General features: G+C 42.4%; 1 protein-coding gene across 1 annotated transcript in view; it reads left to right on the top strand.

Annotated features, from left to right (window-relative positions):
• The window catches only part of Ufm1 (Ubiquitin-fold modifier 1), a 162,731-nt gene extending 139,195 nt beyond the window's left edge, over positions 1-23,536 (top strand). Inside the window, exons 3-4 of the mRNA XM_080277949.1 lie at positions 10,010-10,140; positions 21,741-23,536. Of these exons, the coding sequence (XP_080134075.1) occupies positions 10,010-10,140; positions 21,741-21,811 (202 nt within the window). The 3' untranslated portion in view covers positions 21,812-23,536. The remainder of the gene's footprint in view (positions 1-10,009; positions 10,141-21,740) is intronic.
• Positions 23,537-26,668: the final 3,132 nt, after the last annotated feature.

The raw sequence follows: 26,668 nt of genomic DNA, 5'->3' as shown, positions 1-26,668 counted from the left end.
TAGAAATTAATTTGGATAATCCTATCTATGTTTTGATGTCAAAATATGGCAGAATTAACGGAAAATACGGCCAAAATAAGGAAGGGTACTGTACATACATTAGTGTTTAGTTAGGGTGTTTTATGGTTTTCATTGGTTTTCCTGCGTGGTGTTCTTGGTGTTTAGCATTACTTTGGATATCATTGTAAAGATAATTTATTGTATTTTTGCATGGTTTAAATCAAATTTACATATCTTTACTTGTTATTTTTTGCCGAATATTTTTCTACAGCAAGGTATAAAATTTTTGCTTTTCGCCTAACTTCAACTCGTCATTTTGATATTATATTTTCTTTGTTGTCCTTTTTTGAACATACTACGATAAAGTACAACTATTCAGCTTTAAAATAACACCAAAACCAACATTCTATCATGAAAAATGTATTTACACAGAGCAATCAAAGTAAAATATCGGACCTCTAAGATGTGGGTCAGCGTGAGTGGCTGACTCTAGCACAGGCATAATCTGCCCTGCCCAGAAACCTGATAGGGTTAATATAAACTTGAAGATAACATCCAGGGCATTCATCTGGGGGGGGGGGGATCTGTCTTTGCATAAGCCCGTGCGTAACTTTATGTACGGGAGTAGTGAAAAAAAAACCCTGGAGGTAGGGTTTTTTTTCAAGAATACTCCCCCAGTATCCCTACTTGTCATAAAAGGCGACTAAAAGGGTTGGCGGAGGGTTAATGCTCCTCCCTGGAAAACAACTAACTAAAAAAACAAACAAGAAGCCTCGGACAAGGACTGACCAAACGATGACGACCCAGAACCGGACAAAGGACTTGGTAATGGCTACGTGGAATGTAAGAGGAGCGAATGATGAGGTGAAAGAGAGAGAGATTGTCCAGGTGCTTGAGGGTGCAAAAGTGGATGTATGTGGAATGACTGAAACAAAATGGTAAGGAGAAAGTGTGAGAGAATGGGAGTATGGATGGGGTATATGTGCAGGAGTAGGTGAGAATGAGAGGGCAAAAGAAGGAGTATGTATAGTTGTGAGTAAAAGATGGAAGAAGAGCATAAGACAGTATGGATCAGTTGGGTCAAGGATTGTGTGGGTAAAGTTGAAAGTTGGAATACAAATGTGGGCAATTGTGTGTGTGTATGCGCCAACGCAAGATCGTGCTAGCAGAGTGAGAGAAGAGTTCTGAACAAATGTGGAAGTGAGCATGGAAAAGTTTGGAAGGAATGAGAGAGTGTTTTTGATCGGCGATATGAATGGTAAAGTAGGGAATGTGAAGGTGGATGGAATTGTTGGTGAGTGGGGTGTGCCTGCTGCGATAGATGAGAATGGCAGTGCGTTAGTGGACATTTGTGCTGGGAGGGGGTTGGTGATAGCCAATACTTTCTTCAGGCATAAAATGATCCACAGGTATACATGGCGAGTGATGAGAAGGGTGGGTGGTGAACTGAATGAAAGGAAGGCATTGATTGATTATGTGTGTGTGGATGAAAGGATGCGAAGATGTGTAATGGATGCAAGAGCTTATAGAGGTTGGGGGAGTGGACTTTCTGACCACTACTTGGTGGTGGCCAGAATTAGGCTACAAGTAAGATGGAGGAATAGAAGAAGGGAAAGACGAGAGGTAGGAGTAGTTGCAAGGAGAGTGGAAAGGTTACAAGAGGATGAGAAAAAGGCAGAGTATAAGAGAGAAGTGGAGGAACGATTGGGCAAATATGAATTGGAGCAGATGGGGGACGTGGAAGGTGTGTGCAAGATATTCACAGAAGAAATAAGTGCAGCATGTGATGTGGTGTTTGGGAGGAAGAGAAGACGGAGGGGGGTGCAAAGAACAGCATGGTGGACTGAAGAGGTGAGACAGGCTGTGGCACAAAAGAAGAAAGCATACAATGAATGGATGAGAAATAGGGGCATGGAAGAAGTTGAGAGGCAGAAGAGAGAGTTATATGTAGAAAGAAAGAGAGAGGTGAAAAGGTTAGTAAGAGAGAGTAAGAAGAGAGTGTTTGAGGAATTTGGAAGAAATTTGAGTGTAAAGTGGAGGGACTGTAAGAAGATGTTCTGGAAAGAGGTGAAGAGAGTAAGACAGGGTGGAAGTGAGGTTAGCAGGGGAGTGAAAGATAAAAATGGTAGATTACTAGTGGAGAAGGGAGAAAAAGTGAGCAGATGGAGAGAACACTTTAAGGAATTGTTGAACATACAGGATGGAAGTAATGCGAGTATAAGTGGCCGGGGAGTGGCTGGGAGAAGGAGGGAGTGAGAAGACAGGAAGAAATCAGTAGGATAGAAGTTGTGGAAGCAATGAAGAAAGTTAAACTGGGGAAAGCCCCAGGAATTGATGGAGTGTGTGGTGAAATGCTGAAGCATGGGGGAGAGATAGTAGTAGAATGGATGTGGAAGATGTGCAGATTGGCCTGGGAGGAAGGTAGAGTCCCAGAGGATTGGAAGTCAGTTATAATTATTCCCTTGTACAAAGGAAAAGGGGAAAAAGAAGTGTGTGGTAATCATAGGGGCATTTGTCTTCTTAGTATAATAGGAAAAGTGTATGGTAGGATACTTATTGACAGAGTTAGAGAAAGAACAGAGGAATTAGTTGGAGAAGAACAGGGAGGCTTTAGGAAGGGAAGAGGTTGTGTAGATCAGATATTCATTCTTAGATCTTTAGTGGAAAAGTTTTTAGAGAAGGGAAAGAAGTTGTATGTGGCTTTCATGGATTTGGAGAAAGCATATGACAGGGTGGATAGACAAGGATTGTGGAAAGTATTAAGAATATATGGAGTAGATGGAAAGTTGTTGAATGCTGTGAAGAGTATGTATGATGGTGCTAAGGCTGTAGTGCGTGTGGATGGTGAACTAAGTGAATTTTTCTCTGTGGAGGTTGGGTTAAAACAGGGATGTGTCATGTCTCCTTGGTTGTTCAATATGTTCATGGATGGGGTAATAAAAGAGGTACAAGGTAGGGTAGTGGATGTTGGAGTGGCCCTGGTGAGAGAGGATAGTGTTTGGAAACTCCCTGTACTGTTGTTTGCAGATGATACTGTGTTGTTGAGTGAAGACGAAGAGGAGCTGCAAGGCTTGGTGGATGAATTTGGGAGAGTGTGCAAGAAACGGAATCTAAAGGTGAATGTAGGGAAGAGTAAAGTGATGGTCTTTGAGAGAGGTGAAGTCAGTGAATGTACAGCGAGGTTGGATGGTGAAGAATTGGAAAATGTGAGTACAGTAATCACTCTAATATCCGGACGCCCAATATCCGAACATCCCCACTATCCGGACTTAAGAATGTTTCATACTGTACTTTTTTCCATACTATACTTACCTCATTTCACTCTTTAATGTCCTTTATTGGTGTGAATAGGGTGTTAGGAGCTATGCATGTGCAGTAGGAAGGTGTTTTTCTGAGTTAGGCTAGGTTAGGGTCCATAAGTACCAGTCCAGGAGCCAGTCACCAGAATGTTAATTATTGTATGAACCTACTTCTCAACCCTCATTTTATGTTTCTTTTGCATTTATTTCAGTCATTTATGTGCCTTATTGGTGTGATTTGGGTCTTAAATAGGTGCTATGCATGTCCAGAGGGAGTTGCATAGGTGTTTCTCTGAGTTAGGGTCCATAAGTACAAGTCCATAAGCTGGGGCCCAATATCCGGACAGAACCAATATCCGGACCTACCTATGGCTCTATTACGTCGGATATTGGAGTGATTACTGTATGTTTAAGTACGTGGGTAGTGTGATGAGTAAGGATGGAGGTTTGGAGGGTGAAGTGCTTGAAAGGTTGCAGCAGGGAAGAAGGGTTGCTGGTTCTTTGAAAGCAATGATAAGAAACAGGGAAGTGAGCATGGAAGTGAAAAAGTTACTACATGACAGTATTGTGATACCAACTCTAACATATGGACGTGAAGCTTGGACATTGTTCGAAGGACACAAGTCAAGAGTGAGAGCAGTGGAAATGAGTTATTTAAGAGAAGCCTGTGGAGTCACATGGAGAGACAGGCTGACGAATGAGGATATAAAGGAGCGTTGTGGTGTGGATGTGGATGTGATAGGGAGCGTTATGAGGAAGACACTGAAGTGGTTTGGCCATGTGGAGAGGATGGAGGGTGAAAGACTGACGAAGAGAGTGCATGTGAGTGAGGTGGAGGGGAGAAGAGGGAGGGGGAGGCTGAGGATGAGATGGAGGGATGGGGTGGAGAGGTATATGAGAGAGGGGGGTGTGAGTTGGGAACAGGGCAGTGAAATGGCAGGGGACAGGACGACGTGGAGGCGATTTGTTTGTGGCCACCCCAAATGGGATTGAGGTATCTGGCAATAGATAGTAGTGAAAAAAAGAAAAAAAAGAAAAAAATTGTTTTTGTTTATTATTAACTTGAAGATAAACATCCAGGGCATCATCTGGTGAAAAAAAAAAAAATCTCTCTCTCTCCGTCTTTGCGTAGCGCAATGCGCAAGTTTGCATAGGGGTCAAGTTGTTTACGGTGATGCACGGCCAGCACAGCCTGAGCTGTGGCTCGCAATACACGGGTTAACATGTAAAGTAATGTGGAACGTGTACCAGCCTTGAGCTTCCCCCCAAACCTAGCCCAAAACCCACCCAAATGAACCCCAAAACAAGTTTAAAGCTAGTCTAAAGGGAAGCTAACCTAAGCCTAACACCTGTAAGTAACTCACTAAAACCAATAAATAAAACCTGAAAATCTTCAAATATACATCTGGAAAAAAATCAAGCTTAGTAAACTGTATCCCCAAATAACCCCACCTGTGGCTAAAACACATTAACCTGAGTCTAAAAACAGTTTATAAATCAACCTAAAATCACAATTTTAGTCTAAAATATCATCAAAATTGGTAAAAAATATCAACACCCATTGTTAAACCGGGATTTGGCCATTGTTAGGTGGGGTATGGTGGCATTTCTACCCCCATCATTAAGCCGGGGTATCGTATCTATGGGTATTGCATATCGAGGTATTACTGTATACAGGTATTAACGGGCCCTCACTAAAACAAGGTCGAATCATTCTGGATGGCATCGGAACCACAGTGCACTGACACATTCTGGAGCTAGTGTACAAGTTACCCATAAACCAAATTTGAAGAAAACTCACAAAACTCTTCGGAAGTCTGTCACCACAATGCACTAAGAGCCAATCCATATTAAAAAATACATGCCAGCTGGCATTCAGTCGTCTTTGATCACATCTTCACCAAAAGTATAGCTTCTGCTGCTCTGCACATCCACATAGTTACTATTTCCTGAAGGTTTGGTGAAAATTCTTTCAGAACTTTTTTAGATATTTTGGCAGCAGATACACACACACACACACACACACACACACACACACACACACACACACACACACACACACTATATCACCTCGCCCTGGTAAAGGCAGGCAATAAAGACTTCACTATATTACAAAGAGTTAATGGCACTTATTTTTATTTCCCACACCATGAGACTTCTCCCCTAAGCTGCTCAGAATTGTGTGTGTGTGTGTGTGTGTGTGTGTGTGTGTGTGTGTGTGTGTGTGTGAGAGAGAGAAAAGCATTAAGAGGCATCATCTTGGGGGATAATGGTGTAAAAATGTGATGGTTTAGTATGTAGTGTATATAAAAGACAGCCTTTGACTGATGGGGATAATCAGTCATAAATATAAATAGTGAATAAGTGACCGGTTGCAATGAGAGTACATAATTTTGTGTACAGATAAGCTGATGATCTGGTGGTTAAGGAAACGTATGTTGTACTCCCTAGGAGACGACTGGGATTTTTTCAGTGATGTCAAATCCTCAAGGGATATAGTTTTGTTCTGAGCCCATCAGCCCACATATCCAGCATATCAAAAGGACCAGCACCCTTAGTATGACTTGGATGCTGAATGACAAGTTTGTATTGTAGAGGAAGGCAAAGGTCATACAGTAGAGAACAGTACTGACCTAGTTCAAATCTTATACTACAGGTAGATACAGTAATTACAAAATGCGCGTGCGTGCGTGCACACAGGAACACACACACACACACACACACACACACAAGAATAGCAGGTGTAGAGAAAACAGCGGAGGGGAATGTCCAGGAGATAAAAAAGGTATGGGCAGTAATTAAAGAGTTACAGGAACGGACCATAGAGCAGGAAAACGAGATCAAAAGTCTGCGAAATACACTGGAAAAAATTTGTACATGTAGTGACTAACAAGAAAGAGAAGTTACTGAATTAAAAGTGAGCAATGAATCAGCCTCAAATGAAATAAAACAGCTTAAGAGGGAGAATAAGAGGTTGGAAGAAGAAAGAGACAGGATGAAAAGCAAACTAGATGAGTATGAATCCAAATCAAGAATACAGGACGAGCACATTAAAGAAATCAAGGAACAACATAAGGGGTGGAAGAAAATTCAGGAAGAGGGAAATGTAAATCTGAAAGAGAACAACAAAGCAAGGAAAAGGTGGAGAGGGAAGTGGTTAGGGTGCTGAGAAGTAGAGAATCTTTAGTTAGGGATGTAGCAGATAAGAAAAAATGTGTAATAATATCAGGAGTTAAAGAAAAACGTATGACAATAAGATCAGAAAGAGAAGAACTGAGTAAGGTTAAAGAAATAATATCAGTAGTCATGGAAGAAAACAACGAAGCTCAAGAAGAGATTGAAGAGGTGTTTAGGTTGGGAAAGTACGAGGAAGGAGGGGCAAGGCCATTGAAGGTAAAGTTCAGTTCTCAGGCAACAGTAAATGAAATTATCAGTAGAACATAGAAATTATCAGAGAAGGAAGGGTTAAAAAATGTTTGGATAAGGAGAGATGCAAATGAGGAAGAAAGAGCTAAAGTAAAGGAGTTAGTAAAGGAAGCAAAGGTAAAAAATGACCAGAGAAAGGAGGAAGAGAAAACAGTGTTTTATTGGAGAGTCATGGATCAGAAATTAAGGAAGTGGTACCGGTGGAAAGAAGGAGAAAAGAGGGTGTAAAAAACATCAAAAATAATTTGAAAGTGGCATATAGTAATGTTGATGGTTTAATATCAGCTAGGCTAGAAATCAACAATTTTTTGAGGGTACACAAACCTGATGTTGTGCTGTGTAAAGACCAAAGAAGATATTGATGTTCATATGGGAGATGGTAAATACAAACTGTGGAGAAGTGACAGAAAAGAAAAAACGGGAGGAGTGATGATGGCAGTGAAGAACAGCATGAATGTAGATACCATTGAAATGGGAGAAAGCAGGGCTGAAGTGATAAATATGAAATTAGAAACTGGAGAGAATAGCAAGACAAATATGGCAGTAGTTTATGTTCCCCCTAAGACAAGAGCATGGAATGATGATGAATGCCAGGAAATATTGTCGGACATGGCTAGTTATTTACAGAAAATGATTGAGAAAAGCAACAACATAATTTTAATGGGTGACTTCAATTGTAAAGGGGTGAACTGGGAGGAATGGGACTCAGGAGGCAGCGAAGATTCATGGGGCACTACATTATTAAATATAACAATGAACAATGTGAATGACGCAATGGGGTCAAAGAAGAGACACAATTCCAGGTGAGGACACACCAGCAAGACTAGCCTTACTGTTTACCAAAGAACCTGATGTAATAGAATCATTGGAATATCTGTGTCCTATTGGAAAAAGTGATCATGTGATCATTGAGTTCCAGATGATAACAGGGAACGTGGAGCCAAGAGACGAGCTTTATAGGCAGGGAAAATACAACTTTGGGAAAGCATACTTTACAGGTTTGAGAAAATTTTTCAAAAATGCAGATTGGAGAAAATTCAGAGAATCAAGAGAGATACAGAAGAAGTGGGATATTTTTCTAGGCTTCTATAATTCAGGAGTGGAAAAATTTGTGCCAAGAGTAAGGGGGAAAGAAAACAGGAAAAAGGAGTGGTTTAATAGAAGGTGTGTGATAGCAAAAAAAGAGAGAGACACGGCGTGGAACAATTGGAGAAAGAGAGGTAATAACAGAACAGAGGAGGAATATAAAAGAACTAGAAATTAATACACAAGAATACGTAGAGAGGAAGAAAGGAATTTTGAAAAAGGTATAATAGATGAATGTAAGGATGAACCCAAACTGTTTTATAGATTTGTCAATGGCAAATTGAAACAAAAGGAAGGAATCACCAACTGAAAGTAGAAGGAGAGGTCTATAAAGATGTAGCAATGCAAGCAGAAATAATGAACAAATGTTTCCAATCAGTTTTCACAAATGAAAAGGAGTTTGTGGAAGGGGCGGGAGTGACTAGAAATGTAGAGATAAATGATATAAAAGTGGAAGTACAGGAAGTGTATAAATTACTGGAAACTCAAGATGTAAGGAAAGCCCCTGGACCAGATGGAATCTCTAATTGGGTACTGAAGGAATGCAGAAAACAACTGGCGGATAAGATTCACAGTTTAATTGTGTGTTCTCTGGAAGAGGGGAAAATGCCTCAAGAATGGAAGAGGGCAAATGTGGTACTAATTTATAAGGGAGGAAACAGGGAAGAACCCCTGAATTATAGACCAGTATCCCTTAGCAGCATGGTCGCAAAATTGTGCAAAAGAATTCTGAAAGATAGATGGATAAAATATCTGGAAGAGATGAGTATTTTGGCTGATAGTCAGTTTGGATTTAGAAGTGGAAGGTCATGTGTTTCCAACTTGTTGAGTTTTTACTCAAAAGCGATTGACTTGCTACAGGAGAGAGATGGTTGGGTGGACTGTGTGTATTTAGATTTGGAGAAGGCCTTCGACAAGGTATCTCATAAGAGACTAATGTGGAAACTAGAGCATATAGGAGGACTGAAGGGGAACCTCCTGGAATGGATGAGAGACTTTTTGAGAGACACACAAATGAGGACAGTAGTAAAGGATAGGATGTCTGGATGGAGGAAAGTAACAAGTGGAGTCCCACAGGGTTTGGTGTTGGCGCCAGTAATGTTCCTGATTTATGTAAATGATATGGTAGATGGAGTGAACAGCTATGCAAGTCTGTTTGCTGATGATGCAAAGATCTTGAGGAAGGTAGAGATTGAAGAGGATTGTAAAATGCTGCAGGAGGATCTGGATAGGATACACGATTGGAGCCGAATGGGATTTAACGCAAAGATATGTAAAATATTGGAAATGGGTAAAAGTACCAAGAGGCCATCATTGAATTACTTGATGGGTAATGAACCAGTCACAAAAGCGAGAGAAGAGATTGATTTGGGAGTGCTGGTCCAGGACAGTTTGTCACCTGAAAAACACATTAACAAGGCAGTTAGAAAGACGTATAAACTCCTGACTAATATAAGAGTAGCCTTTCATTATATGGAAGAGGAGATGATGAAAAAATTGATAGTGGCCATGATTTGCCCCAGGTTAGAATATGCAGTAGTAGTGTGGTCCCCACACAAAAAGAAAGATATAAACAAGATTGGGAAAACACAAAGAACAGCAACCAAAATGGTCCCCAGTCTGGCAGATCTGTCGTACAGAGAGAGGCTGGAAAAGCTGGATTTGCCTTTCTTAAAAGAAAGGAGGAAGAGAGCAGACATGATTGCAGTGTTCAGGACCATGGTGGGAGTAGATAAAATTGACAAAGAAGATCTGTTTTTATGGGATAAGAGAGCAACAAGACACGGAATGAAACTGAAGAAACCAAGCTGCTCGAAGGATGTCCAGAAATTTAGTTTCTCTTATAGATGTATAGACCTGTGGAATAGCCTGGACAAAGAGATCATCCAGTGTAAAAACTTAAATGAGTTTAAAGCTAAATTTGACTTACTGAGAAACAGAGATGGGACCCTATGAGCATAGCTCATTTCCTGTATATCACAATTAGGTAAATACACACACACACACACACACACACACACACACACACACACACACACACACACACACACACACACACACACACACACAGATAAGCTTATACAATACCTACCTGACCTCCCTCATGTGAATGAAAGAGAGAGAGAGAGAGAGAGAGAGAGAGAGAGAGAGATGCTTATACCCTACTTACCTGACCTCCCCCATGTGATGTTACCCAGGTTGAGTGTGCCAGAGAACACACCCTTCACTGCCGTGCTCAAATTTGCCGCTGAGGAGTTCAAGGTCCCACCAGCGACCTCTGCCATTATCACTGATGATGGGATTGGCATCAACCCCAGCCAGAATGCAGGTCTGTTAATGTTTTGTGATATTTATGGTAGTTGGTGCTATGTTATTGTAATTACTGTATTATTGTTATCATAGTGTTCATCATTGCCATTTTTTTATTTTCATTCCCCAATCCTAGTTTTTAAATACAGACAGTCCCCAACTTACAAAAGAAATTGGTTCTTAAAGGTCTTTCCTCAGCCTTTTTTTTTTTTTTTTTTGTAAGTCCATCTCTCTCTCTCTCTCTCTCTCTCTCTCTCTCTCTCTCTCTCTCTCTCTCTCTCTCTCCAGCCCAACCCTAATCCCAAAATTACTGAGGTCACAAAGTTCTTTCCCCTCTACCCCATTGCCTTTCTACTCCATACCTACTTCTGTGCTCGCGCTCTCTCTCTCTCTCTCTCAATTTTTTTCTGTATCCGCAGATTTTTCGTAAGTCGATCCTTCCTAAGTAGGGGTCTGACTGTACAGTGGACTCTTCTAAATCGCACAACCACAAATAGCAGATTCATAAATACACAGCAACATCATGCAACAGTTTGCAATATCAGTAACTTGCAGAAATTAAATTCATGAATGCAGCCTCAAAAGTGACACTTTTCTGATGACTTGTGTAATGCACACAACCAGTACCTCAAGCCCGCAGAAGTAGCTGGGTGTAAACCAATCATAGTCATGCATGGCAATTACTAAGCCAGTCTTATTCAAGCACAGCACTTACCATAAGGACTACTTCCTGGTCAGGAGGGCTGATAGAAGGTTAGTGAGGGATGTTAAAGTTATAGGGAGCAAGGAGTGTATGCACCAACATCACATCGTATCATTTATAAAGGCTCTAACACGCTTGCATGCCTTGACTTTGGTCATCTAATGGCAGCCATCTATACTGCTCGATCTCTGGCAGCTTCCCCATTCAGCCCCCTATCCCTTAGGTCACACTGTGAGTGACCTCATCCTAGGCTTTTTGCAGTCTGCCTGTCACATCTTCATGGTTGTTCAATCTATATATGGATGGGGTTGTAAAAGAGATACTAGCTAGGGCAGTGAATGTTGGAGCAGTCCTACTGAGAGAGGGCAGTGTTTGGAAACTCCCTGTACTGTTGTTTGCAGATGATACTGTGTTGTTAAGTGATGACGAAGGGGAACTGCAAGGCTTGGTGATTAGTTTGGGAGTGTGTGTAAGAAATGGCATCTAAAGGTGAATGTAGGGAAGAGTAAAGATATGGTCTTTGAGAGAAGTGAAGTCAGTGAATGTACAGTGAGGTTGGATGAGGAGGAACTGGAATATATGAGTGCATTTAAGTACTTGGATAGTGTGATGAGTAAGGATGGAAGTTTAGAGGGTGAAGTGCTTGACAGGGTACAGCAAGGAAGAAAGGTTGCTGGTTCCTTGAAAACAGTGATAAGAAACAGGGAAGTAAGCATGGAAGTGAAAAAGTAACTACATGACAGTATTGTAATACCAGCTCTTAACGTATGGAAGTGAAGTTTGGACCTTGTTGGAGGGACAGAAGTCAAGAGTGAGAGCAGTGGAAATGAGTTATTTGAGAGAAGCATGTGGAGTCACATGGAGAGACAGACTGACAAATGAGGAAGTGAAGAAGCATTGTGGTGTGGATGTGGATGTGATAGGAAGTGTTAGGAGAAACACATTGAGGTGGTTTGGCCATGTGGAGAGATTGGAGAGTGAGAGACTGACCAGGAGAGTTTATGTGAGTGAGGCAGAGGGGGGGAGAGGGAGGGGGAGGCCAAGGATAAGATGGAGGGATGGAGTGGAGAGGTATATGAGAGAGGAGGGTGTGAGCTGGGAGCAGGGCAATGAAATGGCGGGGGACAGGATGACATGGAGGCAATTTGTTTGTGGCCACCCCTTATGGGATTAAGGCATCTGGCAATAGATAGATAGATAGAGTGTCACATCCCCACCCCCGACATTCACACTTCTCACCTTCTGCACCCAGTTGTCGTCTTCCAATCTCTCAACATGCCCAAACCATCTCAGTCTCTCCACAGGTACAGCACATCACTAACATACCCAACATCATCCTGGGTGGTGATTTCAGCGCCAAGTTGTCGGCCTGGCATGTCAACAACCCTGACACAGACAGAGGGCTGGACTGCAATCCCAGACAGATCATCTTTTCATACTGAACAATCTAGACCAACATACCCATATCCCACACCAAGCCCTCTTCCTCCCATCATCTCCAGACATCACCTTCTGCTCCCCAAACCTCACCCCCACTACATCCTGGAGAGTGGTCAAAACCCTAGGTTCTGATCACCCCCCAATCATCATCACTACCAAAACCAGAATCACCCCAGCTGGCCACAAACACACATACACTAATTATAAGGGAGCCAACTGGGAGGCCTTTGTAACTGAAACAGAACAACATTTCGAAACACTAAACAGTACACCCATCACAAACATCAGCACCGCTGTGCACACTTTCAGTACAATTATACAAAAGGCAGACAAAAGACACATCCCTAGAGGCAACAGAAAGAGACACAACCCCAACTTCACACCAGAAATTCAAGGCCTCATCAGACAACGGGACACACTGCGACACTCCCCAACACCCCATACACAAGACACTGTACAACAAATACAAGAACTCAGCACTCAAATAAACAATAAAATACCAGAACAGCAAACACTAAACTGGAAAAATTACCTCCAAACACTTGACCACAAAACAAACATCAGCAAACTTTACAAAACACTAAACAGCATCACACTTTCCAACAGCAACACCACACAATCACACACTGCCATCACAACAACAGACACCATGCCCTCAGACAAACAAGAAGCAAATACTCTCATCAATCACTTTTCACAAGTCAGCCATCTAAACCTCCATCCCGACAACCGACGTATCATTTGATGTAAGAGACAGTTCCCCACAGACCCAGACTACGCACCTTTCACTTACAACCAGACGAAGCACATCATTAACAACCTTAAGCACTCATCTGCCTGTGGACCAGACAACATAACCAACGTTCACCTTAAACACGTTGGACCACAAGGCATACAAGCACTCACCAATATAGCAAACTACAGCTACTCACACAACATAATACCAACATCTGGAAGCATAGCATTATCATCATTATCCCTAAACCCAACAAAGACCCCACGTTACCCTCCTCACACCGCCAGCACACTCCTCTGCACCCTCTCTAAAGTCACTGAACGACTGGTACTACAACTAGTCACACTTCACATTCCCCTAGCCCAATCACAACTTGGCTTTAGGCCACTACACTCCACAAACACCTTTCTTACAGTCCTTACACAGAGAGTTTTTGATGGCATGAATTCGCTAGGCCACCACACAGAACACTCCTAATCACACTAGACATTAGCAAAGCTTGATGCCATCCCCTACCACAACCTCACAAACAGAATACTCAACACAAACATGCACAATAACACAAAAAGATGGCCGGGAAACTACAGTACTTAGCAGGCAGATGTGCACACGTAACATTTGCCGGTCAGTCTTCTAACATTAGAAACTTCACAAATGGCGTCCTCCAAAGATCTGTTTAGTCCCCTACACTCTTCAACCTATACATGCATGACATACCCACACCCCACACACCACAGATGCACATAGCTTCCTATGCAGATGATATAACACATGTACGCACCAAAACGCAAACACAGCTGCACACATCATTCAACCTTCCCTCAACACAGTACACGGATGGTTCAACTCAAACAGGCTCAAAATACCCCCAGCCAAATCTACAGTGACCCATCTTACAAACTGGACAGCAGAACACAGTCACATCCCACACCTCACAATAAACAACACTCCTCTACCACACACACACACACACACACACACACACACACACACACACACAAAATCCTTGGTGTAACATACATCAGTGTCATTTAAACAATACATCACAAACATTAAAAATAAAATAACACCAAGACTCAGTGCCTTGAAGTCACTTGCCCATACAACATTCAGACACAATAAAGAAACCACCACCACAGTATACAAACAATACATACGTTCAGTGATGAATTATGCAAGCCCTGCCTGGGCTCCCAACCTCACCAAAACACACAACACTCTACAGACCATACAGAACAAGGCCCTAAAAATAAACACAGGTTGCACAGCTACTACACCCACAGATTACCTACATCAAGAAGCCAAAGTCCTCAAACTCAAGGATCACCTAGACATGAGAGGCACCCAGTTTCTTGTTGCAGCCTCCACAATCCCACAACATCCACTATTTTACATGGCATCACATCCACCCACTCCAAGGAACATCAAAACAACACCCAGCACACGATATCATACATAAGTACTGTCATCTCTACCCCCTCGCCCACCTCAGATCAGTTTCCAGAAGCATATCCATACTCATATCACTCGCTACTCCATTCAGTCACTTAAAGACAACACACAGCTGCATACACGGCCTCCTGACATCCACCCTTCTGAATCCTATCTCCCTCGTGAGGACTGGATCCACCTGGCCAGGCTGAGATGCGGGCACCATCCATCCCTCTTAAGCTACCAGAAGAGGCTGGATGACTCTGTCGCTGATGCCTGTCCAGGATGCAGCACTGCACCCAATACTATTAAGCACATTATGGAAGACTGCATTAGACACAATCACCTACTCCAACAACACAACATACACTCTTTGAGGGCTCTGTGGGAAAGCCCGGTCTCGGCCATGGCCTTCCTAAGGGGCTTGGGGCTGTTCGGCCAGACTGTCTAGGGAACAACTACTACTACTATTACCATCTCAGTTTACTTTTCCTCATTACAAAGCCAGTACATTCAGGACTCATCATTCCTCTCAACTCTCTACTTGCAGTCTTAGTTCCCATCAGGCCTCGCATTCAAGTACAGGTATACCTCGGTTTAACGATGTAATTGGTTAGGTAAAAGCCCATCGTTAGGCGGGGTATTGTATATTGGGGTACTTTTAACATGTAAAGTAATGGGATGCATTTTTCAGCCTTGAGTTTTCTCCCCAACCAAGTCCAAAACCCACCCAAATGAGCCCCAAAACAAGTTTAAAGCCAGTCTAAATGGCCTAACATCTGTAAAGGAAGCTAACCTAAGCTTAACCCCTGTAAATGTAGAGGTGTATGGTATGTAGGAGGACTGCTGGGCCTTGATAGCAGGCTGTGAAGCCTATGCCCAGAGTCGGACACATAAAAAAATAAATAAATAAAAAAAAAATAACTCACAAAAACCAACAAATATTATCTAATAATCATAAAAAAGGGATTAGAAGATATCACACAGAACTCATTACCTCTTGTAAGTCCATGTCCGGTCCTGGTCATCATTCTTGCTATCTACCCCGAGGCTAGGGCTGGTGCTCCCTAGCACTCACTTGAAACCCTCAAACCCCATCTCCAGGGGAGGGTCAGAGGGGGGGGGGGAAGCCTGGCGAGTTGGGGTAATCGTAGAGGGAGACTGATGCACTGGTTTGGGGGGTGGCGATGTGGTGCAATGTGATGACAGAAGAGGTGATGAGGGAGACAGCTGCGATGACTGGTGAGGTGGCAAGGGAGACTGCTGCGAGGACTGATGAGGTAGCGATGGTGTCAGATGCTGTGGCTCACGTCATGGCGAGGGATACAGAGGCAGTGGCTGAAGTGGTGAGGGAGATGGAGGCTGGGGTGAGGAAGGCAGCTATGGAGTGGTGGAGTGCCACAGTGGAGGCACGGGTGACACAGGAGACAGGGATCGGCTGGAGGTGAGGTCCAGGACTACGGGCCGAGTATGTCCTTGGTGGGATGAGGCCCTGGGTGTTTCTTTGCTAGTTGATGGCTGAGGAGATGCTCTGCTGGTTGAAGGCTGGGGTTGTGCTCTGCCCGTCGGGGGCTGGGGAGATCCTTTGTGGGTCGCTGGCATAGTGGGGGCCTGTTTGAAAAAGGCAGTGATTGTAGTCTGCCTGGCCACCCTATTCTTTTCCTCCAGCATCGTCCTATACACCTTCATCCCCTCCTCCAGCCGATGAGCTGTGTCCCTGCTTTGTCCTGGGAGACGGTCGTGTGTGCGCATAAACACAGTGATCTCGTCCAGCTTGGTCAGCATCTCCCTCAGAATTGTCATATTGAGGACTCGCACTTCATGGACGACCTCCTCCTCCTGTTCCTGCTGAATCTCTATATTGAGGAGCTCCTCACTGCTGAGCTCCTCCCTGTGGCTTTCCAGGACCTCCTCAACATCCTCCTCGTTCACCTCCCCAAAGCCTGCCCTGTGCAACAGTTCAGCAGTTTCCTGCTGCACACAGTGCACCGATGGACCTTGCGTGCTCTTGGGGAGGCTGGTGAAGGAGTGCACGCACTCTGGCCACAGCTTCTGCCACACACCATTCATGATGGGCTGGCTAACTTCCTGCCACACTGCAGTGATATTCTGTCTGGCATGATGGATATTGTAGCCTTTCCAAAAAGTTTGCTCTGTTGTCTTATCACCACTGTCACAGGCCCTCACCAATTTTCTGCATAGTGTGGTGGTGGTAATATGCTTCCAAGGTAGCAATAACCTCTTGGTCCATGGGTTGCAACAACAATGTGATGTGGTGTTGGGGGACGGGAACACCACTTCAGTGTTGCTTGCCCACTCCTTCATCGCGGGAGGATGGCTAAGCGCGTTGTCTACCACCACAAGAAATCTGTTCGCCTAATTCTCCCTGGAGGTATACCTCATAAGGACACGAGAGAGGTAGGAGTGGAAATATGACAAATGGATGTTGTAAGTCAGCCAGGCCTTCATGTTGGACTTCCAGATCACCCCATGATTTTCTTTCACATGGCCCACCAGTGTCCTAGGGTTCTCAGAGTGGTAGACAAGGAGCGGCTTCAACTTGCGGTTGCCCTCGGCGTTGCCCCCCAGCAGGAGTGTAAGCCGGTCCCCCAAGGCCATGAACCCTTGCGTTGACCTTTCCTCCATTGCTATGAATGTCTTTGAGGGCATTCTTTTCCAAAAGAGCCAAGTCTCGTCAAAATTCAAGACCTGCTTCGCGCTGTAGCCACCCTCCATGATGATGCATTTCAACTCGTCAGGAACACTGTCGCCGCCACCGTATCCGCACTTGCCACCTCACCATACATCATCATGTGGTGCAGATTAGTGCGCCTTTTCAAGCAGTCATCCACCCATTGCTATCCTGAAATATCTCGCTAGCATCAAGATCTCGCCTCACCTTAATTTCATCCCATAGTGAGAAAGCTTTGGTGCAAATAATCGCCTGACTCACAGGTGCCTTCCTCCTGCCCTGGTCCTCCACCCACATGCGGTGCATCTGCTCCAGCTCCTCCATTGCAGGCTCTCTCTGGCGGGTGATACGGGAGGCAGATAAAATTGCAGCCTCCACAGCGGCAACCTTAATGGCCTTCCCCTTCTTGATGATGGTGGAGACAGTCCACTGGGCCAGGTGGAGGGCCGAGGCGATAGCACACGCATCCTCGCCTTTTTCGTGGCACTTAAGAATATCTTACATTACAGAGTTGAACAGAAAAGGGATGAGAGTTTGTTGCTAGACGGGTGTTACACACCCACCGTAGTGGTGAAGGGATGGAAGCAGATAGTTCAAAGCATCAGTGACAACTGAAGTAGCAATAGAAAAGAGATAAAGATGCAACAGTGCGGTGAAGAGACAGAAGGGAGCCAGTCAGAGGAGGAGAGTTAATGAGACAAAAAGCCTTTGACTCCACCTTTGCTGAGAAAAGCTGTATGTGGGGAGCCTCCCCACACGAGAGTTGTTCTCTATACAGGCATGAATAAAGCCTGTGTATAAAGTCAACGACTGTGCAGGGGTAAAGAAGGTGTGGAGTTGGCTTGGCGCACCCAGTCTCTTGGAAGCAGATTTTACATCCATCCATCCATCATCCAATCCTACATTGCCCCACAAAGAGCATAGGAGCCCGGGGCTAGGCAGTTGGTCCTGACATTTAAGATGAGAGTGACCAACCTCACTCATCCCTGAGTGGCATCACATGAGCAATAAACCCCAACCACCCCTTGAATATAAACCTTCACCGGCTCAATCCAATTGGAGCACAATAATTACCCACTAAACCACCAGGCACCAAAATTTGGTTATATGGTTACCACCCAGCATAGTAAATGGTTTCCTGGTGTACAGGAAACCATTTGGCTTGTCACTCAGTGTAAAGTCACCCACAGGCAGAAGGAAGAGGAAAGAATGAAGGAAAGAAAGACTGAAGAGGGAGTGTAAAGTCACCCGTAGGCGGAAAGACAAGGAAAGACTGAAGCAAAGAAAGACAAAAGAAGATGGAAGGAAAGAAGGATGAAAGAGAGGAAAGGGCAGACACCTGAGAGCAGCACTACATTGAGTGAGTGGATGGTGAGTGCCCCCACCTGCCACCAGCAGATTTTACAAGAGAGATAAAATGTTCTTTCTAAGATACGAGCCGAGAGAATGAGACCCCCAAGTATGTTTAAAGATAATGCAGGATTGAGACTGATATTGTTAAAAATTAGAGAGTACCCCCGTGGGAGATTCTGTCGGGTTGATAGATGTAAATACAGCAAGACCTCACTATAACAGACTAATTGGGGCCCAAACCATTCTGAAAAAATGTGAAATTCTGATAAAAGCGACATCCGGACTTCCCCTTGCTAATCCAGACTTTTTCCGATATACAGTAAAAGCTCGATTAACCAGAGTGCATGGGGATTCTTCCATTCCGGATATGGAATTTTTCAGATAACCGAATGTTACTCTTAGAAATTTTCTGGGAGGTCAAACAAATGAAATAGGACCAAACATGGGACTTTATTTCATAAAGTACATTATTCAGTAATAGATACAGTACAGGTACACAACAATACACAAAAAAAGACAGCAAGAGAAATTGTACAGGACGGAACACAAACCAGCAAACATATTGCCAAAAATTATTTAAAGAAAAATTTAGCGTATGTTACAGGCCAATATAATTTTGAAAACTTAGCTGCATACACTACTTTATCCTGTACTGTACAGAACTAATCAAGAATTATAGGGGGATCATCAGGATCATAAGATGGGGATTCAGACAGTGGAGAAGGAGACGTGGAAGGAACAAGGTCAGGACCTGAAGAAGTGGAAGGAACTGGGTCAGGAACTGAAGAAGTGGATTGAACTGGGTCAGGAGCTAAAGAAGTGGAAGGAACAGGATCAGGGAATGAAGAAGTAGAAGGAACAGGGTCAGAAGCTGACCGGTATCCGGAATATTTTCAACCCCATGCCAGATCGAATTTGCATTCTGGTTATACAGATGTACCGATGCATTGGATGCCGGTTAATTGAGCTTTTACTGTATCAGGCATTAGACCAGATCACATGAACAGTTTCTAAACTGTTTTGACTACCACTGTGGTACTATACTGTGTTAAAACTTCACTACATTAATCAAATGGTATAATATTTATGATAATACTGTACTGTACACTGATAAACAGGTCTTTTATTTATCTTATTGTGGTGAACATAGCTGAAGTGGTCAGACAGTCGGGACTGCTTCTGGCTTTATCGGACTTTTTCCGATATATAGGAATTTAGTCCGGTAGCTCCTCGAGCCCGATGAAAGCGAATTCTGGTCCATTAAAGGCCATTATATCGAGTTTTTACTGTACTGAATGTCTGTCTCTGGGTGGCTTTACACAGAGTGACAAGCCAAATGGTTTCCTGTACACCAGGTAACCATTTACTATGCTGGGTGGTAACCATATAACCAAATAATGGCACCTGGTGGTTTAGTGGGCAATTAAGGTGCTCCAGTCGGATTGAGCCGGTGCAGTTTATATCCAGGGGGGGGTCGGGGTTTATTGCTCAAGTAATGCCACTCAGGGATGAGTGAGGCTGGTCACTCTCATTTTAAATGTCAGGACCAACTTGCCTAGCCCTGGGCTACTGCACTGCTCATGGGGCAACAATGGATTAGATGGTGAATAAGTGAATGCAGTGAAAAACAAGATTTCTTTTGCCCCAGTCAGAGATATGGGCGAAGTTGGACATTAGGTGTGCCATAGCTTCATCCCTTGTTTGTTGGAGTAACTGTTGAGATGGACGCAACGAATCGAAAGGTGAAAGGTGGAGTCATCAGCGTATGAGTGGATAAGGTTAGATGTACAGCTTAGAAGGTCATTGATAAATAAAGGGAAGAGAGTTGGTGAGAGGACAGAGCCCTGAGAAACACCACAGTCAATAGCTCTAGAAGAAGAATGGTGGCCATCTACAACAGCAGATATAGAACAACCAGAAAGGAAGCTAGAGATGAAGGCACAAATAGAAGGAGAGAAACAGTAAGAGGACAGTTTGGAAATTAAACTTTTATGCCAGACTTGATCAAAAGCTTTTGAGATTTCAAGTGCAATTGCAAAGCTTTTGCCAAAGTCCTGAAATGAGGATGACCTGGAGTCTGAAAGGTAGGTGAGAAGACTGCCAGTAGAGCATTCCTGTTGAAACCCATACTGATGATCAGAAAGAGGGTTATGATTTTTTTTTTTTTTTTTTTTTTTTTTTTTTTTTTAAGGAGAGACTCAAAAACTGTTGAAACATAGGATATTAAAGCAATTGGGCAATAGAGGGCTGGGAATGGTCATCCATCTTTGGGACAGGCTGAATGAGAACAAACTTTCAGCAAGAAGGAAAGGTACAGGTTGATAAACAGCAGTGAATGAATTTATCTGGGCAGGGTGTAAGCACAGAAGCAGGGTTCATGAGGACAATGGAAGGAACCCCATCAGGCCCATATGCCTTGTTAGTTTGGAGGCCAGTGATGGCAGAATATACATCAATTGTAAAAATTTTAAATTTTAATGTTAGGCATGATGAAGGAACAGCACCAGAATTGTCTGAGGTGGAGGAGAAATTCTGAGTGAATAGTTCTGCTTAATGAGTAGAAGAAATGGCTATAGAGCCATCAGAGTGGAAAAGAGGAGGGATGGATGATGAGGTAAAGTTGTAAGAAAGGTTTTTGGCAAGATGCCAGAAGGAGCTGGAAGAATTCTAGTTGGAGAGTTCAGATAATTTAGTACAAGTTGAATTATTTTTAGCAGAGCAAAGAACAGACTTAGCATGATTGCGACCAGAAACGTAAAAGAGATGTGGTTCAGGGGTGGGTTGGCTCCAATACCTTTTGTAGGCCATCTCCTTGTTGTAGGTGGCTTTGGAACTTTTTTTTTTTTTTTTTTTTTGCATTAGCCAAAGGATATGAGAAAGGAATGTTTGCCTCCATGCCTGAGAGAATAAACTCTGTAATGTGCAAGGCATACTCAGATAGCTTTAGGCCATGGCAGCAATAATCATTCCAGGGAAAATCAAGGAAGTCTTTAATATCCTCACTGTTCATCACTACCTATGACACATCATTCTTCACACACTGCACCCTGCCTTCCCTCTTCATCAGAAAGGTCTACGTTTCCCCTAACTGCAGTCCTACACCCTCATCCCACCACCATGTTACCTTATGTCTTATAATACATAGTATGACAGTATCTTCTTGAACGTGGGCTTTATGTAATTGTGGCCGAAACTGGTTGGAGATATGATGATGCTGTAGCAGATAATGATTGCTTTATATTTATGATGTACTGTCACTTCCAGGGAGTGTATTTCTGAAGCATGGTTCCGAGCTGCGATTGATCCCACGGGACCGTGTTGGCACTAGACAGTAATGCTGGCCTCGCCTCACCTCACTGCTGCCACAACTTAGGTTAACCTTCTGAGTGTACGTGGCACCCACTTGCTTCCCCGGGTTCTGTTCATCAGTTTGTATTCTTTTGGAATTTTATTAAAAAATGTGCCTATTATTATAGATCCATGATCATACATCAAATTTTAATGTAACTTTTTTTTTTTTTTTGTCATGTAGTATATGTTTGTACTGATTCCTTTATACTTTACATTGAAACCTAATGTAACCTTTTCTTTATTCTGTAAAATTTTTCATCATCATCACTGATCTCTTTAATGTTTTGTCATTTCACAATACACTGTGGTAGTTCAGTGAGCTAATCCTACATCCAAGAAGAAAAGGTACAGATTTATGCTGTTTAAATGTACCTAGGCATATAGTAACTCCTATACTCATCAAGTACTTACAGTGAAGATGCCATTAGTCAGGGATGCTATGCCTTGCTTATGTCACATGCAAGCACCACATTAGCCCCAAACATCATTGTGCTGTACGAAACTTAACTATGTATAACTTCATTACTTTCCCCTACTTTTTGGGCACTTGCTGGTATGACAGTGAAAGAGTTGTGTCTTTGTTTATGGTGCTGTTTAAAAATCTCATTCCTTGTAGTAATTTTCATGAGCTTAAAGTGTTGTAATATCTATTTGGTTTGGTTTCTTTACCTTTGATTCAGATGTTAAATTACCCCTGTCACTCTGAGGATATCCCTGTTAACCCTTATTAAAAGAAAAAAAAAAAAACTACCCTTGGCCTGAAGTGGTTAATGAGATAGTTGTGTAAACCATTTAGCTGAATGATGTCTCTCCTAACCTGCATGAAATTATCAGACTTAATCCACAGGAAAAAAAAATCCTCAGACTGATGAGGTTAAGTACAGCATACTATAATAACAAAACTCTGGACATTTGAATCTGTTTCTGTATGTTTTTCAAGAATATTACAAGTTCACCATAGAATGGGAACATATATGTAGCAATGATAAAAACAAGCAGGGCGATCTGTATACATTAATTAGAGTGAATATTTTGAAATTAAGTACAGTAAATACTTTTTTTTTTTTTTTCCCTCACTTACATGCAGAAAGTTTCATTCACAGTCAACAAAACATACTGTGAGGCTTAAAGTATTGTACATCGAAGAACAGTATGTAAAATTTTAATATATTGTTGTATTTTGTATATCAAGAAACATCACACACACACACACACACACACACACAAAATGATGCATACTGGTACTTTTATTCAACAGATTAAAAAATTAAGCTGATGTATTATTCACACAGAACTCAAACAATGGAAGATGTTTCGAGATGAATAATTCAGTTCATACATCATTTGTCTTATTATTATTATTTTTTTTGCATATACAGTATATTAATTTCATGAAAATAATACCTTAATTACTCATACAAATTTGTATAAACATTCCATACTAACACATAAAGATTTAAAGAGAAATGGGAAAATATTATCTATTTAAGGCTTAGGCAGTTATTTTTCCTTTTTATGCTTTAAGAAACACGCATTTGACATGGTCATCATTGTTGCTCTCTTTTCGTTAAATAATTATTATGAAGTTTAAAATCATTTAGATTTTTAAAGGTTTATTTCAAACTTACATTTAGTAAAATCATGAATAATGTGCAACTCTTGTAGATCTTTAATGTACTAGTGTGTCTTGATATACAGTATTTTCATTATATGCTGTTTTTCATTTTCCAGAAATTCTTGTGCAGTATAACCTAGTCCCTCAAGCATTTCTGAAATACATCTGAAAAGGAAGCTAAATTGTGTGGATGGTTTTCCTGTAAGGCAGAGCTAAGAAATTCTAAGGATGAGGGAATAGATGTGTGGCACATTTCACTGGGCACTCACACTTGCTTATATAGTTTCTTCTTTCCTGCTTTTCTACTCCTTTGATTTTACCAATTAGTCTAATAGTTACACTGCCCCATTTGGAGTGTTGAGTTTCCATAGATTCAGTCTGCAAGAGGTGACTTGAGGTTTGTCATTCATGTAATGCCATCAAGGTATTGTATTAGGCTTGTCACCTTATTACCCATGGAGTGTCAGCCATAGCTCCAGTTGTGTTTAGAGTGCAATATAAGTCATGACTTAGTCTGTGCCCTTCAAAACTACACTACATATTCTCTCATAACAGCCAAGAAAGACACATTGGTATACATGGTAGCAGCCGTCCTCATATCCCACTGCCACCCATCGTCGTCTCAGTTTCACTTATGCCATATCAGGTGGTAACATGTCATCTTTGTCTGATGACATAATAGCTCCTCATTTATACAGCCTTACTTACACTGGTACCCCCAGATGATGCATGATAGATTTGTGTGTGTGTGTGTGTGTGTGTGTGTGTGTGTATGCTTACCTAATTCCCCTTACCAAACTGAATCTTTACAGGAATGAGTCAAGCTCATACTGTCCCGTGTATTGACCCGCCCCCATCCCGACCGATTTTCCACGACTGACTCCCCCCAGTCCCAACCAATTTAGGGAAAAAAAAATTTTTGGCTCAAACCTCCGCTTTTGGTGAGAAACATCGAAAATTCATAGAGAAATCCCTCACCTGAGGTTTAAAATACTGGATAGAGGTAACAGTACCCCTTATCTTCCTGGGTTTTCTATCAGGCTGGCTTCATAGAAAACGAGTTCTGTGGGAGGGTAACTATTCCACACCACTCATAAACGGTATTTATTTATTTGGTACGAATTTATATGTAGTATGAGAGTATATTGGTTTTCACACAGTAATATAGGGAATATAAGCACAGTTTCACTCACCAAACACATCAACATACCTGATCTTTTTTGGCAACATTACCTGATCATCATTTCTGACTGTTTCTTCCTCTGATGCTACATAAACTTTGTCCTCCACATTGTCATCGATTGGGGAATCACTCTGGCCTTGAATTTCGTACCGTTTCACGACATATCTTTACCGGCCAGGTCACTGGTGACAGGTGAATTGCCGAGACAATGGCGTGCGGAAGGAGGGAGGTCATGCGGGGTAAGGCACTGTCCCTGCTGGGCATCTTGTAGAGGAAGGTGTCCCATGTATACGTACCAAAAATCATGCGCGAAATTTGAAAACTGTGCAAATGACAGACCTTGCAATTGCGGCGCATTTATATAAGTCAACGGGAGTCACGGTGACAAAATGTTCAGACGTATATACAATATACGTCAACGGGACGCGGTAGGTTAAACCATTTTTGTTATACATATCCTTAAATTTGTGAATAGTTTTGGCACACACTACTTCATTTGGTAGTGCATTCCACTGACCAGTTGCCCTACTTGGGAAACTGAATTTCCTTACGTCTTCATCACTTCTCTTTTTATGCAGTTTTTTGCAGTGTCCTCATGCTGATGCTTCCCCAAAGGTTATATATTCATTTATGTCTTTTTTTCTTTTTTCCTTTGTTGCATTTATATAGCATAATCATGTCTCCTTTTTTCCTTCTCTCCTGTAGTGTTGGTAGATTCAGTTTTTCTAGTGTTTCTTCGTAGCTTAGTTCCCTTAAGCTTGGTACCCATCTTGTAGCTGTCCTTTGTACTTTTTCAATCTTATCTATGTGTTTTTTGAGATAAGGATTCCAGACTACTGATGCATACTCCAGGGCTGGTCTGATAAAAAAATGTTTTTATCAGCATGTCTTGATTTATATATGTGAATGCCATTCTCATACTGACAAGCAATGTATACATGTTACATACCTTGTCACTGATGTGGTCATCTGGAGATAGTCCATTATTGATAATTACTTCTAGGTCCTTCTCCCTTTCTGATATGTGTAGGATTGATCTTCTTAACTTATAATCCCAATCTGGTCTGTACTCTATCTGTCTACCTATCTATCTATTGCCAGACGCCTCCATCCCGTTTGGGGTGGCCACAAACAAATTGCCTCCACGTCACCCTGTACCCCGCCATTTCACTGCCCTGCTCCCAACTCACACCCCCCTCTCTCATATACCTCTCCACTCCATCCCTCCATCTCATCCTCGGCCTCCCCCTCCCTCTTCCCCCCTCCACCTAACTCACATACACTCCCTTCGTCAGTCTTTCACCCTCCATCCTCTCCACATGGCCAAACCACCTCAGTGTGTTCCTCATAACGCTTCCTATCACATCCACATCCACACCACAACGCTTCTTTATATCCTCATTTGTCAGCCTGTCTCTCCATGTGACTCCACAGGCTCCTCTTAAATAACTCATTTCCACTGCTCTCACTCTTGACTTGCGTCCTTCCAACAACGTCCAAGCTTCACTTCCATACGTTAGAGTTGGTATCACAATACTGTCATGTACAGTAGAAGTCCTATTTTTCGGCATCTATGGGACCAGGCAAGTGCCGAAAAATCAAAATTGCCGAATTATCAAAAACCCTACCCACTCAGTACCTTACATGTTTCGGTGAACACTATCATCACTACTCATATCATTACAAATGTGTTTGGAGAGAGTACTGTATACTGTTTGATACTGTACAATACTGTAATGAATACAGTACTATACATGAATATGAAAAATAAAGAAATTAGTGAACATACTGTATATAAATATAATGGTACAGTAGGCCTACAAGTTCACATGCACTTACATAAACTTATAGTAGGTTCCTTATTTACATACGTACAATAGAAGGGGTTGATTGGAGTCTGCTACTGCTGGAAGAAGTCCCCAGCAGTAGAAGATCCTGCAACAGGCTCTAAGGACTCATGGAGAATTTCAAGACTGACGAAAAAAATCGAAAAATCTGCCGAACGATCAGAGATTTTCGTAAATGGGACTATTTCTCAAAACT

The sequence above is a fragment of the Coenobita brevimanus genome, chromosome 71 (genome assembly GCF_032717465.1).
Source record: "Coenobita brevimanus isolate Jiangsu-jjx chromosome 71, ASM3271746v2, whole genome shotgun sequence".
Taxonomy (NCBI): Eukaryota; Metazoa; Arthropoda; class Malacostraca; order Decapoda; family Coenobitidae; genus Coenobita; species Coenobita brevimanus.
This window is presented reverse-complemented; position numbering and strand designations above follow the sequence as displayed.